This window comes from Callorhinus ursinus, unplaced genomic scaffold, assembly GCF_003265705.2.
Source record: "Callorhinus ursinus isolate GAN/ISIS: 27379988/994484 unplaced genomic scaffold, GSC_fseal_2.0 scaffold2, whole genome shotgun sequence".
Lineage (NCBI taxonomy): Eukaryota > Metazoa > Chordata > Mammalia > Carnivora > Otariidae > Callorhinus > Callorhinus ursinus.
In genome coordinates, this window is record NW_027397064.1 from 104,913,052 (window position 1) to 104,933,100 (window position 20,049).

The window sequence follows — 20,049 nt, forward strand, 5'->3', positions numbered from 1 at the left end:
GTGACTACATGAAAGGAGCGACCAAAATGAGATTCTGAGTTATGACAGCGGGTGAGGATGCCAAAGAGACCTCACCCAGGGTTTCTCCAATCACATCACAGCAGCCCATGGGTTTCATTTTTCTGGATCAGGCTGCTCAGAGAGGCTTAGCCATCCTCTTGGCCTCTGGTAATTGACAATAATTTATTCTGTTTTAATCAAACTCTGTAACTGAAGAGATTGCTGCCATATCTTTCAATGAGACCAAGTAAATAAAGAAAATGATTATGGGGTGGGTGTGAGGGGAAGTGAGTCAGCTCAGAAAATGGAGGTGGATGGAGGGGAAAAAATAATTTGATGAACATCCAAAGTGTGTCTTCTTCTTAGAGTAAAGGGAAGCATCAGGTAGGCATTGGAAATCAGGTATGCTACTGAGCTGACATCTCCAAGGGGTTCTGTCCCAGCCAAAGAACTAAACAGGAAGAAAAATAAAAATAAATAAGTAAATAAATAAATGAGAAAACTTGAAATGAGTAACAGTTTTACAGTCAACAATTACTTGCCAAGGAACTTGTCTTCAACTTAATGGTTCAATGTGTAGAAATCCTGCCAATTGGGTGTTTTATGATCCCATTACTTCAGACTGATAGACTTCAGAGAATAGCAAAGGACACTGGGGATAGCTCCAGGCTGGAGACAGCACAGGGGCAGTGGGGTTCTGTAGGGTGGGAAACTGTCATCCAGGTAGATGGATCCAAAGATGGTTCTGTCAGCAAGTTGGAGGAGGCAAGGGGATCTTTCAAAGTATGCCTCTTGGTGGTGGCCTGCTGTCCTAATGAAGACTTCGTTCAGCGAAACAGCCAAGTAGAACCAAAACTAAGCTCTATTACTTAACGGTAGAACATCTTTTAGAATTTAGTCATAAGAAAGTACAGATATTTTTATTTGATTTTCAGTAACTTTGTTCTTTGCCTCTTGTCCTTAATACACCCTTATATAAAGTAATATGGTACAAAATAGGAAGAGAAAATGATGTAAGGTTTAAATTCTGGTTATCTGGTCATCCAAAAAAAGGGAACCTATTATTCTGTTTCTTAAAAAAAATACAAGATATTTTTAGGGTTTTTTTTTTTTTTCTGGATATGGAATCCTGAAGCTTCAAACCACTCTTTAGCCATTGATTCCACTTGACTACCACAGAGAAATTATTTAATAAATGGTGTCAAATCCATGAATGAACAATTGAATGACTTTTATTGGACATATTTTTACTTTTCGTAGGTCAGGCCATGGTCATTCTTGGATTAACTGATCTTTATTTCATTGTTAGCTGTTATCCACCTTTAAAACCTCACAAGAAACATTTACCCAAAGTTTAGCCTAAACTTTCCACGGCACATTCATTTTTCTTCTGGCTCTCAGGGAGTAGTTAGAAATGGCCACTCTGCTCCAAAGTTATTTTTTTTTTTAACATTCATTCATTTATTTATTTAGAGAAAGCACACACGCAGGGGGAGGGGCAAAGGGAGAGAATCTCAAGCAGACTCCCCACTGAGCATGGCCCCCCTATGAGATGCAGTGCTCAATTACATGACCCCAAGATCATGACCTGAGCTGAAATCAAGAGTCGGACACTTAACTGACTGAGACACCCACATAACCCCCAAAGTTATCTTTTTTTATATTTGCCTTCAACTTTTTCTTTTGGTAAATACCTGTCTTATCCAGTCTCAGGACCTTGACCTTCACAAAGACCCTTCATGCCTTTCCCTTAAGATTTAATGAGACAGTTGCCTTTAGGGAGAAGATGCCGGATACATCGAAGGGGCTTAGGGTTTCCTCCCATAGGCTATTCTTTGATTTCTCAGACCTTTCTTCAACCTTCCATCCCTGAGGTTCCCAGACTTTGTACAGTGAGGGTGCTTCATCCTCGGTAGTGTCCTAAGATGGGGCAGGAATCCTGAATCCTTAGAGAAAGAAAAGGATCACCTCAGAATACACTAAGGCACTACCTCTTATTTATTTATTATTTCTTTACGTATTTATTTATGTATTTATGTATTTATTTATTTATTATCTCTTCTGGTTGAATTTTATTATTTATGAATCTGTTTATGAGCTATTCCACTGCCTATTGAGTTTTGGAAGTGTTTTTTTCCTAGCAGGCAGAAAGTATGAAAGCTTTATCTGGATTTTTCCTCTCACTGAATTTCTACATGCATCCAGCAATATAATCAAGGCCTGCAGCTTGTGTTAGAGAGAAGTATGCATGGCAGGCACATGGCAGGTCCTTCATGCATTAACTGCTGAGAGAATGAATGAGATAATGAATACATAGGGTTTCCTTTCTCCAGATCCTCTCTCCTTGGCCAAATATGCCCTTCACTTTCTAGTTATAGTCTGCTGTTTCATTCATTACGTTTTTACTTAAAATGTATGTCCTGGGGCAACTTGATTTTGGTTTGTTTACACTAAGTATCCCATGAGTACATTCCCAATTGTTTTTAGACAGAATGTTTTGTGGTGTATCAGATTGAAGAGAATAGAAGGCATCACATACACAAGAAAAGAAAGAACAATACAGAATTGGGGAAAAAGAACTTTTATCAGAGGTTGATAATTCAAAACCAATATATCATATCATTATTTAATAGAATTCTAGATGGAGTAAAATAGTTGAAAATACTCTAGATGCAGTAAAAAAATTCTACATGGAGTAAAAATTTTACCACAGACAACATTTAGGATTGTTTTTTGTTTGTTTCAATTCAGTGATGCCACCATCTAGAAAACAAAACAAAGCTATAAAATACTCCTTTTAATGTTTCTAAGAAACAAAGATGTACACTGAGACTTCTATTGCATTAGTTCTCTGTCAAGTTTTACAAATATACTATGTCTAAATTGTCTGTGGTGCCACATTACTTAGGTAATTGCAAAATTCTGAGTATCCGAAATAGAACTTGAAGTCAATATCAAGATTAAGAATTTGCTCGTGATGTTGAACATTTTTTCATGTGTCTGTTAGCCATTTGTATGTCTTCTTTGGAGAAGTGTCTGTCCATGTCTTCTGCCCATTTCTTGACCAGATTGTTTGTTTTTTGAGTGTTGAGTTTAATGAGTTTTTTTATAGATTTTGGATACCAGCCCTTTATCTGTAATATCATTTGCGAATATCTTCTCCCATTCTGTGCATTGCCTCTTAGTTTTGTTGACTGTTTCCTTTGCTGTGGGGAAGTTTTTTTTTTTAATTTTTATTGTTATGTTAATCACCATACATTACATCATTAGATTTTGATGTAGTGTTCCATGATTCATTGTTTGTGCATAACACCCAGTGCTCCTCGCAGAATGTGCCCTCTTTAATACCCATCATCAGGCTAACCCATTCCCCACCCCCACCCCTCTAGAACCCTCAGTTTGTTTTTCAGAGTCCATCATCTCTAATGGTTCGTCACCCCCTCTGACTTACTCCCCTTCATTCTTCCCCTCCTGCCATCTTCTTCTTTTTTTTATCTTGATGAAGTCCCAAAAGTTCATTTTTGCTTTTGTTTCCCTTGCCTTTAGAGACTCATTTGTGGAACATAAGGAATAGTGCAGACGACCACAGGGAAGGGAGGGGAAACTGAATGGGAAGAAATCAGAGAGGGAGACAAACCATGAGAGACTGTGGACTCTGGTAACAAACTAAGGGTTACAGAAAGTAGGGGGTGAGGGGATGGGGTAGCCAGGTGATGGGTATTAAGGAGGGCACATGTTGTGATGAGCACTGGGTATTATACGCAACTAATGAATTGTTGAACAATTACATCAAAAACTAATGAGGTACTATATGTTGGCTAATTGAACATAATAATAAAAAAAAGACTAAGAATGTGCATTTACATAGTACATTTTATATAACATTTTGATTTGTACTATTATTGTATAACAACATATTATAATTATACTTAAAAATGCAATGAGTCTTTGGCTTCTATTTTAATTTGCCTACTTATCACTAAGTGTATGGCATTACTCACCTAAAGTAGTTCTTACTCAGATCCAAATTACATGAGCTTCTTCCCTCTTTTATCTACTTGCAAGTTTGCTCACAATTGTCAGTTCTGATACCAAATTTAGGTTTCTATATTTAACAAAGCATAAGAGGAATATTTCTCTTGCTTTTTTTTTTAACTTTAGGAGTTCATTTTCATAAAATAAATAAATTCTATTATATACTTACTATAAAAATTAAAATATTTCAGAAATATTTAAGTAAGAAAGTAGAATCTCCTTCCCCACCACCGCTTGGATTCCTTACTTGTACCTCATATGTAAAATATGACACCTAGAGATAATAGTTGGGCATGTAGGGCATTTCCACATATAAATATCATCCTATGCATATGCCACATTTACTAAATGTGAGATCATGTTAAGCATATTATTCCGCAACTTACTTTTTTTCACATAAAATAATGTCTTGGAGAGCTTTTATGTGGCATTGTTAAACAAGCATGAAAATGAGTGCATCCTGTCCATTTTAATGGCTGCAAAGTATCCACACTATGGATGTATCATAACTTATTTTACCATTCCTTTATGATAAACATTTTCCTTGTAAATGATTTTTCATTCTTAGAAAAAAAAGCTGCAATGAACATTTTTGAGTCTTGATTTATACCTTTTCCACTTTGGAAATTATTATTTCTATTGCATAGATCTCCAGCTTAAAACTGTTAAATTATCCATTTTTCTGTTTTGATAGATGTGGCCAAATTGCCGAAGGGACTTAGGGTATTACATAGACCACAAAGGGATCAGTTCAGAACTGTATGCCCTGACTCTGTGGGGTAAATGATCCTCTCTACCTGAGGAGGAATGTGCAGAACTCACTGGAGTCAAAACAGGACCACACAGAAAGACATCAGTTATAACCTCTTTTTGCTCAGAACTTGCTGGAACCTTTAGCCAAGCTCAAACAGCACGGATAGACCCCCGGTGTCATTTTTGCCATGTCTGGCACCACTTCGGAGGTCCAGGGGAACACTCTTGGCTAACTACAGATAAATCCTAGCATCTCTGCACTTGTTTTTCAAAGTGCAGAGTCTTCACTATTAAGAAAAAGAAGGAGGAAGAGAGGAAGAGTAAGAGGAGAAAATAGTTCTATCTCCCTTGCAAATCTGCCTTATAGATTTTCAGTGAAAATATCATGAACTGATACACATAATACACTTAGAATGCACACAATTGTAGCTACTTTTCTGGCAACACTCATTTTCTGGATGTAAAATGTAATTTATCTCTAAGTAACATATTATTATGTAATGAGATGATCAAATCCTGGATTTGTCAATTATTAACTATACAGCCTAAATCGTTTTGCCTCTCTGGCCTTCAGATTCCTTTTTATTAAAAAAAAAAAGAAGAAAGAAAAAGAATATCTCTGGGGATTTGGGAAGGACTGGCTGAGTTAGCAGTAATTTGTGCATCAAGTAGATGTGCCATGAATTTGGTTCTCAAAAATCTGTTAGTCATCATGTTTATTAGTTTCCCTATTTTTACAGTATCTTAAATAAAAGGTAAGGGGCAACATTGATTTATAGAAGTTAAACTAATTTCTAAGAAAAAAATACATACATCTACATCATAAAATAAATAGAATTAAATAGCCAGACAGAACAAAGCTATCATTCAGCCATCTAATTCTAGATGAAATGAGGAAAGAACAAAAACAGGGCTGCTCTCCAAAAGTTCACTAGTGAAAATCGCCATGTAATGGATGGGTCTGCTCACAGTAGAAATAAACCAAGAGATCGCTTGTAAATGTGTAACCAAAGAGTTTGTGGGCTCCCAGAACTCCTGTCAAGGTGACCCAGGTGTAATCTCAGAGAATGCAGCACTGGAAAATGATTGCAAATTAGTAAACTGAAACCTAGTCAATTGAATTGTATCTTGTGTGAAGAAAGCCTGTATGAATGGAACGGGTATGGTCAGCCCAAGACCCGTGAGGGCAGCTCAAGGACTCAGGGCTGGTGCTGTTATTCCAGCACTGCCTGGGGAAGATGTAGACCAACTGTGGGAAGGACCAGCGTCCCCATATGAGAGAGCTGCTTTCTGTAGGAGTGAGACCAGGAGACCAGAGGAGCACCATAGTTACAGCAAAGGTGTGCTGTTCAAATCCTGGCCCCTCCATTTGCAGATGATGCACCCTGGGAAGGTTAGTCACTTCTATCAAATTCTGTTGCCTCTCCTGCACAAAGCAGGAGCTGATTACAACATTGCCACAGGGATGTTCAGGGGATAAAATGAGATCATGTGTAAAAATCTATTTTTACGCTCATACGGCCAAGGAAAGGCAAGAGGCACCTCCCACGCTCACATTCAGTGATAGGAGGGAGGCATTCAGCTGAGCCACAGAACCAGCAGTAGGTTCTAAGAATAGCAGCCCTAAACTCGAGGAATACATCTAACCCCTGCATCATTTATTTTTTTGAAAGACCTCTCTGTAAAAGGCAACTGTGGTTTTAATAAGCATTTTATTGTCCACTCTACTATGTTAAACATTTTGGAATTTGGACCATACCTAGAAGAGACAGAGACCTCTTATCTTAACAAGGTTTTAAGCAATACAATATGAATCATGGTTCACATTTAAGCAATAGAGTATGAAACTGGGAGTCTTATGGAGGAGAAGCAGAGTAGGAAGACAGTAGTGAGATTGGCAGCAGGAAGCCAGTGTAGGTAGCCATTGCCAAGGACCAGGCAGAGACCCTGGAGCTCCCTCAAAATAGAAGTGAAGCCAGGAGGGTGAGGCTAAGGCAGCTGGATGGAGTGACATAAAGCAGGTGAGCTTGGTGGAAGCAGTGGATCAAGAATGTGGGAGGAGTGAGAAAAAGAGGAAGGGAAGACTTATGTGTATGTATGGCTTCAGCCGCTGAGAGCAGGGGGCCTCATCCTTCACAGAACTGAGTAACCCAGACAAGCAAGGGAGCAGCAACAAGTGGAGGGGCTTGGGGCTTATTCCTTAGAGGTGACTTAGAAGTGACTGTTGACATCCAAGGGAGGTGTTCAGTCAGCAGCTGTGTTCATTGTGTGTGTAACAGATAGGAAGGCAATACTGAAATGCTGCCACAGAGTGGAATGAGTTAGGGGCTGACGTATTCCATGGAAGTTAGCAATTCTGTGAGAGGAGTTGCCTTGGCATGAAAGGAGAGAAGGCTGATTGTGGGAGTTGAGGAGGCAAGGGAGAAGAACCGTGGGAGATAAGAGGGAAAGTGCAGACAGTTCTGGGAAGAACGTTTTTGGCCCTACTGAATGCTACTTTCATTCATATCCAGAGCAGGTTAATCAAATTATGCCTCCAAAAATCTTCATCTGTGGTAGCATTTTTTTGATTAACTTTATACTCATAAAATCTTGAGGCTCATTAATAATAAAGTAATATTGGGTAGCCTTTGGCTATATTCATATACCAAGGCCTGATTTTGTTTTTCTCACATCTATTTGAGAAGAGCACTATGGTTTCAAATTTCTAAAATATTTACTGAAGAACTATAGTTTCTAAAATGTTTAAATATTTGCAAAATTTTCCCCTTCACTTTCCTTATGCTGGGAACAGAAAACAAGTCTCCAGACATGGTCTGGTCAGTGTAGGGCAGAGAGGAATGGATATGACCTCCTGGTGTGCACTTGTCTATGTTACTGCAGTCGATGCTTGCATTTGCTTTTTTTGGCAATCAAGTGACACCCAACCTTTAATCTAATCCCCTAGGTCTTTTTTATCATGAAGTCTTAAGAAGGAAGACAAATGGAAACAATCGCCTTAACCAAAGTCAGGGTAGAATTACTGGCAAGCATCAACACAGTACCTCAGACTTGCAGACTTGCTTATGGGCATCTTGCAGGTCATTCCTCCCTTGCAGCCACAGGAAGTGGAGGGCATCAGGTCACCCACTCAAGGGAAGGCTGCACAGAGGGTCTTGAGACTCATCCACTCAGATTCACACAGGGGCTTCAAAGGGTGCTAGGGTCTTCGCTTTTTGCATAATTTCTACCTTATGCATAATGTGTCTTTTTGTTTGTTTTGTTTTGTTTCTTACTTTCAAGTGACTAAAAGAAATAAGCATAGAATAAGGAAACAAGAAACTCTCTTAATAGGCTCAGTGACCCAAATGACTCTGCTAAAAGAAGTTTACAGAGCAGCAGTTAACCAAAATTGATTGGTTCATGAAAAAAAAAATCAGCATGTGACTTTTCACCACATTTACCCCAATGATTCACTAAAGAAATCAGCAGCCCGTTTTGCTCTGAAATCCTGAACCTGGTAAAATCCCAAGATGCCCATAAAGGAAGAGGAGACCACATTGCTTCTGATGTGTTTTTCTATTAGCTCATGTGTGTTTCCTGAGGACCACACATGTCTGTGCCTTGTACCCTTGGAACCTCCATAAGTTGGAGTCTCTGCCCGGCATCTGCGACTGGTCTCTGCTCATTCATGTCAACAGTGAGGCTCCCTTTCTTGCTTTTCCTTTAAAAATTCTTTGTATTTCACATTTTTATTTCAAACATTACAGGGAATTTCAGTAACTATCGAATGCCTATTTTGTGTTAGTCAGTGGGTTAATAGTTTTATATACATTATCTCTTTTGATTTATACAATATCAAATTGATATCATTATCCCCATTTTAGAGATAAGGAAACTGAGGCCTAGAGTAACCTCACTGACATTTTATAAGCTAGTGTATTGAGTCACATGGATTCAACCCATAATAGTCTGGTCCAAAGGGCAAAGTTTTTTCACTACAACATAACCATTTCTGTACTTATAAAGTACGTAAGTACCCTGTACCCTTAGGAAACATCTTGTATGTTGTTCCAAAGGAAGACAAAGTCTATAAAGTGTTTGTCCTTGAGAAAGCAAGTTCAAACAAAAGAGAAAGGAAAACAAGTTAATGTGCAGAAAGAAATGTATGGCTGTAGACTCCCTGCTTATCAATGGGTACCACCCTAATTTGTATCGCTGTATAGCCTCTTGTACTCTAAAATCCACTCCATCATCCACCCCTCCAAATATTCTACCCATTGATGTTTGAAATGTTTGAATCATACCTGTCACTCACAAACTGAATTAAATCCAATTTTATTCTCACTGTGACTTTAAGAGAATGAATAAATATGTAAAGTATCCTTGATGTTTAGTTGGTCCATAAGCTGAACACAACCTCAACCCTCACCTGCATTTTATTGGCCTGTGCTGTGTTGGTTCCCATCATACTCTTTTTATTCTTTTTAGAATTTTAAATCCATTGTCAAGATTAAAAATTTGGGAAGTTTTACGTGACCCACTTTTTTGACATTCATAAAAAGCATTATTACTTGTTACTAATGAATATCACTGTTTCCTTTAGCCAAAAAAAAAAAAAAATATTTTCTACCAGTTTTCTTCTCTCCCTCTCTCTTTTTCTCTTTCTCTCCCTCCCCCCATCTCTCTCCCTCTGACAATGAAGGTATATGTCAGGTTCCATTTGTTATCGAAACCAAAGCTGGCTTCACTTGTTTTTATTACTCATCTGGCCCCTGTAAGAATTTGAGTTTGTATCTAAAAAAAATGTATTTTTGGTATTGTGCCTTGCATTATCAAATTAAATATGATTTTTTTTATCTGTTACTTGGAAGAGATTTTTATTCTTCGAGAGCTATTTGTATATCCCAACGCTTTGACACAGGACATCAAATTGATGCAGACAAGATGCCATAGTGGGTAAGGGAGACAGTAGTTAGCATTGATAGACTACAGAATCTACCATTTTCACCTTGAAAATAAAAATGGAGAGAAACAAAATCCTAGAGCAATATAGTTTCTTCAGGATTACATATGGGTTTGTCTTTATTCGACTTTGATTACTTGGAATTTACTTGAAATCTCTGCTTGAAAAGATATTGAATTATGAAGACTCAAATTTTATTCTGTGTCTTTGTAACATTCATAGATGTTCTTTCAAACAGAAACAAAAAGTCCTGATCCTTTGAATGGCCTCTAAATACAGGTACTCAAATAACAGAAAATGGATAGTGCATTTCTTTACCTTTTTGGTTACTTGACCTGAAAGGTATGTGTGCAGGTGACTATTTTATTTATTTATAACCAAGATGAATTGACATGTTTTTCTCCAAATCTCATGAGTTGGAGGCCAAACATTAACATTTAATTTTCTACAATGTTCTTTGTAGTATGAGATCTCCAATATAGAATTATAGAATTATAACTGGATGCATAAAAAGATGGATTGACTTGCCTAAGACCACAGAGGTTTTAGGGACAAAGATAAGAACTAAAATGAGTGTTGCCACTGCCATTTTTGAGCATTTACCATAGATCAGGCACCATGCTAAGTGACTGTATGATATCATTTAATTCTCTCAGTAACTCTGTGTTATAGGCTTTATCTCCATTTTAAAATTGAGGATACTGGGGAATCTCAGAAATAAAATGATTTGCCCAACCTAACACAGCTAGGAACTCGGGACTTGGGATTCCAGAACAAATATGTGTGTTTCTGAAGCTAAGTCCTTAACGCATCACATCACACTACTCCTGCCATGCCTCCCCAGTTAAGAATTTGGGATATTATTTTCTGGTCTCTAAACTCAGAGCTGTAAATGGTATGTAAATGATGATGAAATGTAACATTGATTTTGAGTGTGTGTTGAGTGTTTTATTGATTTCTTTGTGACTACAGAGAGAGAACCAATATGAATCTGCTCCTTTGTGTTCTTGTTATAAAATTGCTACATTATATACTTTGCCCTGAATATTGGCCAATTCCCGTGCACCAGCAAGGTGATCCATCCTGTCCTTAACTAAGGCTGTGGTGGGTGGGGAGTCCCACTCTGTGCAGTTTTCAGACTACCTCATATGACTCAGTTCAGCTCATCATTTAAAGTTGGTAGCACACCTGATGGATGGAGCATGGAAATGAAAATGTCCCATCATTTTTTCTAGCAGGCCACCTGATGTTTGGATGAGTTAAATGGAGCAAGAAAACAAAGCAAAGTTCACCTTGCACACTTAAAAAGGCTTTGAAAAAATGTGGTTACTATTTCAAGACTTGCTGTAATATAACGTATTTTGTATTCCCCACCCCCGGGCTTCTTTCAGAAATTTCAGTCTTTTATTAGTCATGAGTTTCAAATTATCATGTCAGAAAGAAATGTTAGCACATAATATAGAGGCTTCTTCAAAGCATACAAATATATTTATATTTGTTAAGTTTAGACATGGCTATTTTTGGCATGCTTGTTAAATTTAGACATGGGGTAGATACCATGTATGTGATCAAGGGCCTGCCTCTTGTGCCCTGTGAGCTTAGACAAAATATCTGATATCTATCTTAGACTCAGTTTCCTCATCTGTGAATGAAAATAATAATACCCACTGCACAAGAGTGTTGTGTAGGAAAAAATATCCTTATCCCCTAGTATATTTCTGGCTCAGAATAGTTATTCATTCAATACAGGTTTCTTCTCTACACTTTTCTTCTCTCAGTTGAATGATATTCCTTACCATGAGTCCGAAAACACAGCTTTAAAAAAGGGAAAAACAATAGCTTCACCCTATTTATTTTTAATTTTTTTTGCCAAAGGGTGACTAGTTATCTATTTGCATAATTAACAAAGACAGTCATTAACTCCCAAGATCTTTAAAATATAGAGCAAAATGAAAAGCAACAAACAGGTAACTCTAAAGACTTGTTTTACCTAGAGTTAAAATGTGATAAGAAACATCCCAAGCTGATTAAAACCTGTAGGCAAGTGGCTGGAACAAGTACTGGGAGTGATTTCAAGTGAGATTTGTGGTGCCCATTTCAAGTTAGTTACTGAGATAGCCAATCTCTGTGGAAAGAGAGCTGATGTTTAATGTTACATCAACAAGGCATTGGGCAGGTGGGGTGCGTCAGCTACAACAAGCAATAGCAAGCTCTGTAAATTACCTGTGTTTCCGGAAAGACAGGGAAAATGTAAATTCCACTGGTTTTTGGAAGGTGGCCAAGGGTTTTGTAATTGGCATTCCAGTTTTTTGCATATGCTTATGAGATGAAAAGCCTTCTGGTTCCCCTCCCTGGCCTCACACCCTGCTGCTGCAACCACCCAAATCACCTTTGAAAAGAGGAGTCTTGGTAAAAGAGCCCCTATGTTACCCACATTTTCTCTCTCTTTTCTTAAATTTATGTTTTGCAGGACAAATGATACTGGCTTTCTTTCCTTCAAAGACCACTTGCCTGTCACTCAGATAGTTATCACTGATACCAACAGATCAAACTCAGAAGCTGCTTGGAGAATTGGTCCCTTGCGTTGCTATGGAGACCGTGAGTACTAAATCGAAAGAAGCTTTCTCTCTTCATTACATAAGCACAAGATGTTTATTCCCTATTCCTTTTCCCTGCAATGTCCTTCAGTCTTGAAAATTATTCACATGCCCAGTGATTTTCTACATCCCATTCTAAAACAATGAACCATGCTTAAGGGTTTTTTCATTTGCAGGGTACTTCTGGAATGCGGTGTCATTTTATACAGAAGCCTCTTACCTCCACTTTCCTACTTTCCATGCGGAGTTCAGTGCTGATATTTCCTTCTTTTTTAAAACCACGGCTCTATCGGGAGTTTTCCTAGAAAACCTTGGCATGAAAGACTTCATCCGACTTGAAATTAGCTGTAAGTGCCCTCACTTATGAATTTAACATAATGTCAACGGAAGTCCGGGTCTTATCTTTGCCACAAACAACTAATACATGTTGATACTATCAACTATTAATGCCTCTGGAAATCTGTAAAATTAGTCATGATAATTTCTAGTTCCTTCTAATGCTTTTTGTTTTATCATTGCCTATCTGTATTTAATCGTTCTTCCTTCAAAATGGTGCATTCTTCAAATTCTCATAGATATCTATTACAGTGTGCTTTATCTGTCCGCGGGTAGGGCTTACCTTTGACTTTTAAGCTTCCACACCCCAGAACTTTTTCACTTCAATCTCCATGGAAAGCTTAATGTATTATTATTATGCATTCTATTCATATTTAGGATCTACTTTTTGTTGTACTTTTGCTCTGAAAGTAACTTCCTGTTTTATTTCCCACCATTAGGAGTGTGTGACTACAGAATTTCCATTGTTTTTCAACTACTTCACTATAAGCAGCAGTGTAGCTAAAGAATTTGACGCCCGGATATGGATCATTGTCTAACATCCCATCTCCTATATACAAGTTCTATTCAGTACTGATTATAAAGTTAAATGAAGAATAATGGAAATGTAAATGGCAAAATGTCCTAATATTGAACACCTACATGCAATAATACCAATAAAAAAATTCCAGTACAAAAAAGAAAAGACATGATGGTCCCTAATTACATTAGTCCTTTTTTTTTCCTAAATAAAAGGGACAAAAACATACCGTATATTGGTTTGTTCCAGTAATAGTCATATTAAAATTTCTTTTCCTTCAACTTTACTTCTGCATATTTGTGGATGAATTCATCAAAATCAATTGTCTTCACATATGTATGTTCAAAACAGAGTATAATCAGATTTGCCCATCTATCTTATATCGATCAAAGGATAGTTTTACTAATTTTAAATTTAAAATAATTTTTTTCACATTAAACAACAGACATGTAAATTTTAGGAAAGGTTTTAAACATAAAGATAAATTTGGTCGATCAAAGGATAGTTTTACTAATTTTAAATTTAAAATAATTTTTTTCACATTAAACAACAGACATGTAAATTTTAGGAAAGGTTTTAAACATAAAGATAAATTTGGTAGATATTCATAAAAATATTTTATTTTATAATAAATTCCAGAAATTGTGATTCTTTCCACGTGATTTCTTCAGGATCAATTTTAGCAACTTTTAAATATCTCTGCAATCAATACAAAAAATTCCCTAAAATATTTTCATCAGAAATTTCATCACAGGTTACTATTCTGTTTGGTAAAATCTTATATAACTGCTAAAATTTTGCAGTGTGTGAGTTCTCTTTGGGTGCAGTCTGTGTCCACAAGCCCTGTGATAATGTGTATTCATGTGTTTCAACAGTAGATTTGAGTTAAACAAGGATAGTGCAGTAATTGTAAAAATGAGAAATCAGAAGCTGAATTCTTACTCTTAAAACTAAGCCCATATATTTGAGTCTGCATGTTCAGGAGCCAAAGGTGTATCTGAAGTTGTCTGCATTAACTTCCCTCTTGAATATAGTATTTATTAAGTGGTAAGCAATAAAATGTGCTTGAGGCTTACATATACATTATTAAAAATTCATACTGACATCAGCATTTGTTAGAACTTAGACCAACAAAAGGCTTTTTTTGGTGGAGGAATGTTTTTTCACTGATACTGTTTAGAATTTCTGGTGCATGGCAATAATAAAAGCATCTACTTTGAGCTGCTTTTGCTGGCTTTCTGATTTTCTGCACTCACTGCCCCCCCCTTATTTCTTATACACGGATGGACTGCTCCCACCAACTTGCCCTTGTTATGCCCATGACCATGATGACTTGGGCTTGTCATTAGATGTTTCATTTATCTGTGTCTACACAGATGTTTTCCGTAGTTTGATGAAGGCAATTGACCCATACTGTGATAGTGATGCAACTTCATGAAATAACCTTAAAAACATTAAGTAACGTCTTGGCAACAGGAGCTTGGAAATTTGAGAGCTCCAGAGAAAGAAACAAAAGTGCTAGCTGGCGGAGATGACTGAGGTGTTTGCACCAGCCCCCTGCAAATCACCAAACAGCTAAGTGTTTCTTTTGCAGTTATAGAACAATACATACAAGGAAAGAGATCTCTTTAATTGGTAGGTTTAACCTCCTTTTACTCTGACGACTTAGACTATTAATGGGAGGAAGCTTTTGTGGCTTTAGTGTGAAATAAGATCTCTCCTATCTAACTTAGCCAGGCTCTGAAAAGGTGGGGTTGAGTGCCAACCATTGCATAATATGGATATAATAACCTCAATGTAAATTTAATAAAAATCAGGCCCTAAGGCCTTTTGATTCATTAAAGCAGCAGCAAATGTCATGGCATATTATCACAAGGTAATGAGCAATGATTTAGCGTTAATTACATTTCAATGTCCGATTTGTTTGTACTTTCTGGTACTGTATTTTGTCCTTTGGGTTATACAAAAATGTTTTAAATGCAGATGGTATTTAATTTCATGAAAATTTAAAAATCCATTGATATAATTTTTTGCCATACACTTTTTCACCAGGTTGAAGGACATATATTTTTTAAAACAAGAAGATTTTATATAAAAATTTTAAAGTACAAGACTTCATATTTTTCAAAATATTGTATTTTACTATTATTATTTAAAAGAAAAAAACAAATTGAAAGGGATCTTTCATTTCTTATTAACAGGTACACTCATCCTATGCCTTTTCTATAGATAAAATTTTCAGCCTAAGGGGTTCATAACAAGATACTTCTACAGATCAGCTACTTATAAAGGGAATGGTCTTTAAACAGAATAGATTTCTCTTCCATCTCTAAGGAGTATTTCTGTATAACTATCTGAACAGAAGCTTCCAAAGTTGATATATCCATATTGTTCAACAGGGAACAAGAAGTCTTCATGAAATTTTCAATCCATTTCCTTCTGGGTCACTTCCAACTAAAATGTGTGAGTTATGTAGCCTTGAGATTAGTCCATATTCTATGAGAAACAAGACATTTCACAGTGTCAGGTCTTAGTGGAACTGTTTCAAATGAGACTGAGGGAAAAAATGAGATATTTTGACAATGATCTCACAATGGCTGTGAGGATGGAAACATATTTTGGAGTGGGTGAGGAGGAGCAGAGGGGAATGTCTGTTGAGAGTCAGTGTGGTGTAGTAGAAAGAGCCTATTACTTAGAACCCCAGGCGGATTCAAATTTCCATCACTCTAAGTTTAATCCAGAGCATGTTCTTTACCCCCTTCATGCTTACTTATGCAAAATGGGGTTTATGATACCCATATGCCAATCAGATGTATTTGGCTACAATTAAATAAAATTTGATTTGAACTGGTGGGCACAAGGATGGGGATTCACCTGTACTGGGACATGTGACTAAGTCCAGAATTGATGAGACACTTTATTTCTGGTTGGATTCATCAGTTTCATAGTGTTATCTGGATTCAATTTATTTCTCTCCCTGCACTGACTTCTGAATACCTTCTTCAGTCTAAAGCAAGCTCTCCTTCAAGGAAGAGCTGCATTTCAGCTGATGGGTGAAACTCCTGATGTGCAACACCTGAACACCTCTGACCAATGCCTCTGGCCATGGAAGTAAAGACTGCAGAGTGGTTTTGCCAGGGCCCACCTTTACACCTGGATGGGGGTGGAGTGCGGGGGGGGGTGTCTAACTCTCTCTAAATTCTGTAAAGGAAGAAAAATAATGTCCCTCTTAACTTCTCAGTTCTTGGCTGAGACCCCTGTAATAAAATACAGAGTAACAAGAGAAAAACTAAACAGAAGTTTATTAACATGCACACGTTGTATGTACATGGGAGATGCACTGAGAAAAATAAGTAACTCAAAGAGGTGGCTTAGAACTATAGCTTATTATATAGCATGTTCAACAGAGAATAAATTTATGGAGAAATAATAGACAAAGGAAGGCAGTTTTAGGTTTCCAAGAGTAGTGATAAAGTCTAGTTAGTAAAGTTTGTTATGCAGATCCCTCTGATGCCATCTCTAGACCGTTAGGGTCTAAAGTTGTCTCAAGGGGTGCCTGGGTGGCTCAGTCAGTTAAACATTTGCCTTCAGCTCAGGTCATGATCCCCAGGTCCTGGGAGCAAGCCCCATATCTGGTTCCCTGCTCAGTGGGCAGTCTGCTTCTCCCTCTCCTTCTGCCACTTCCTCTGCTTATGCTTTCTCTCTCTTTCTCACTTCGTCTCAAATAAATAAATAAAATCTTAAAAAAATGAAGTTGTCTCCAGGCAATTAACTTTTGTCCTTCTGGTAGAGAAGGGAGGAGAGTCATCTTTGTAAATTTATGTCCTGCTTTAACAAACGGGGAGAGCCGGGAGCTTTCTATGCCTCTGCTTCTTCTCAATTGCCTTCAGCTCAAAATCGTCCTGATTTTAAAGTAGCATATTCTGGAGTGGTGTATTTTGCTAGTTTCCAAGCCCATGGAAGAAGTGAATGAGAAATGCATATTTCATATATATCTGTATATGTATTTGTTATATGATATACATATGTATATGGGGGAAAAAGAGAGAGACTTGAGTTGTGATGCTCAGCGGTATCATATCAAGAAAGTACCAAAAAAAAAAAATTACCAAATAATCCTCAGATCCTCAGAGATGATAAAGTTAATACTACTAATAATTAAATTTATACATTTATGTAATATAAAATGTAACACTAAAACTAAATTGTTTAGTGTCTACTCTGATTAGACACTGTATTACATGCTTTTCATTTATTATTCATTTTTTTTCAAACAATCCTATTGATGATCATCAAGATACTGCACTATGATTTTCATTGTTCAACTCCTAGTCCAATGTATAGATGAGGAAGGTGACCCTCAGGAGACTTAGTAACAGACCCAGAGTTACACAGCTAGTAAGAGTCAGGATCCAGGATCAATCTACCTCTTTCTTCCTTAGTGCAACTCCCTATTCTGTTTTGCAAGACTGCCTCAAAACCCAAGAATGTTAGGATTCAGAGAAAATAGAATTATTTTTCTCTGTGATTTGAAATGTAAGACATTCAGGAAGTCCTCGAAATTTTATGCAAAGTGTATGTCCTTTTTTCTAGAGTTGCCTTATCTCCAGAAATATTTAATGATGTGTCATGTAGTTCATATTTCCCTTTTTATAGATGTATGCACAGAAGATCAGAGAGGCTAAGTGACTTCTTTGTCCATAAATGGTCCCTGTGATCTGTCTCATGCCCAACATGGGGTCAGGGTGGAGGACATAGACATGAGCTTCTAGGAAGGGAGAGCATTATATAGGAGCCTCTACTCAGAAAGCCTCTCATCTTCTAAAATAACTTAGTAGACATTCTCTTGAACTTACAGCACTTTCCTCCACTTAGCACGTTCCTTCTTTGTCAATCTTGAAAGTACACTGTGAGCTCATTGGGTTTCATTCATCTGTGCATTCTCAGGGTCTAACACAAGACCTGGATTGGTAAAAACCTACTGAAGGGCTAAGTGACTCTATACTTTTGTCTTGAACCACAAGGGAGTAATGATGAGGGAAGATATTTGTCAGACAAGTGGGAGAAAGAAAGGCCAGGGGTTAATTCATGCTGGAGCTAAGGGCTGACACCGGGCTCCTGGTTTTCCCCTCCAGGGCCATTGGGTAATTCACCATCCCTCCAGCAAAGGAGAGCAGACTTTGGTTTGTGTCAGGTCCCCATCCTCAGAGTCACTAGGCAATGTTGGAAGTATCACTTATTTACTTATGTTATTATTGTTCACTTGTTTCCAGGCACCTCTATTATATACACCAGCTTTGACCCCCCAGGGGCACTGCATAGGTTTGGGGGAAGAATATTTTTTGGATAGGAAGAGTGGGTTAAAAATGAGCTCCAGAGGCACATCACATGGATTTAAATCTTGATTCTGCTCCATCTGGGTTGGAGGAGCTTGTCATCTCAGTTCTCTCAGCTGCAGTATGTTACCTGTCTCATAAGAGTATAGTGAGGCTTAAAATATTAAGGAGTTCATTCATGAAAAATGCTTTGCAGAGTGCCTGGTTTGTGGTAAGCACTCAATAAACATTAGCTCTGATTACTGCATTTTACTGATTGTCCCCCAGTTCTAGGAGGAATGGGCTGAACAAAGTATGTCTTTAATAGTAACCTAAATAAAATTAAATAGTAATAATTAAAAATTTTTAATTATTAAAATTAAAAATAAATAAATTAATAATTTAATTAAATAATTAAATAAATTAATAAAAATAAAAATAATTAAATCAATAATTAATTAAAATATTTTTCAAGGAAGTTAATGTCTTGGTATAAACAAAACAAAAAAAATCTAAAGAAAACTACAAACTTGTATTTAGTATGTGTGGTGTAACGTTTTAATGAATGAGCCTTTGGTTGAATGAGAGCTTCCTATGTACAAGCCATGGTGCCAGCTGTCCAAAAAGTGAATTGTTCATCTAGAATTTGCAGACTAGTTGGGGAGACAGACCATAAAAGATCATTGTACAACAGGGGGATAAATGTTGGAGCAGGGATAAGCCTGTACAGGAACCCTACCAAGGAGGGTGTGACAGGGGGTGGTGGGTAGATGCAGCAGTAGAGCCAGAGCCCCATAAAGATGTGCTGTCCATGTAGAACATAATATCCACAAGACCAGATTTGCAGGAAGGCTTTTAGCAAAATCTTTAACGTTTTTCCTCTCCAATTCTCACCAATCTTTACCCTTGTTTTGTAGAGAGAAATAAATTGAGGTCCCAGTTATCTCGCAGTTAATGTTTATTTGATCTCAAGAAGTGCAGAGCTGCAAGGTGGCATCTGTGGCCTGAATAAGAAACAGGAAATGGCTCAAAGGGCCAACTTCATCTTATTTAATCTTTTAATTGTTGAACCCAATTTGTTTGCCTCAGTTCTGTCTCCTTTAATGCATGGGTTTGTGAGCCAAAGCCGTGTGGCTGAGTTGGTCAGCTGTGCCACTATAGTAATAGCAATAGCTATCACTTTGAGTACATCTTATGTGCCAGGCATGGGTCTATGAACTTCATCAGGGTTAAGTCATAAACAACCTGACAGTTAGGCACTATTTTTATTCCCATTTTACAAATGAGAAAATTGAGTGGTGACAAGATCAAAAACGTGGCTCCAGGGTCCATGCTTTCAAATCCCATTTTCAGGCCTCTACTTTCCTGCCTCTCTTAATTTAGGTCAGGGCTCACCTTCACCAGAATGCAAAACAATTCAAGCTCTTAGTTACTTGAAATCCCACCTACTGTGGGCTTCTTATACAAAGGCTGGTTTTCTGTTTGGGTTTGAAGGCTGAGGAGGGAGTGGTCCAGGGTACTATTTGACCTTTGGTATTACTGATAATT

The 20,049-nt window shown here is 37.4% G+C and overlaps 1 protein-coding gene across 1 annotated transcript in view; it reads left to right on the forward strand.

Moving 5' to 3' along the window:
• The window catches only part of CNTNAP5 (contactin associated protein family member 5), an 872,890-nt gene that overhangs the window by 727,530 nt on the left and 125,311 nt on the right, over positions 1-20,049 (forward strand). The window contains exons 15-16 of the mRNA XM_073885276.1: positions 12,204-12,331; positions 12,507-12,677. Of these exons, the coding sequence (XP_073741377.1) occupies positions 12,204-12,331; positions 12,507-12,677 (299 nt within the window). The remainder of the gene's footprint in view (positions 1-12,203; positions 12,332-12,506; positions 12,678-20,049) is intronic.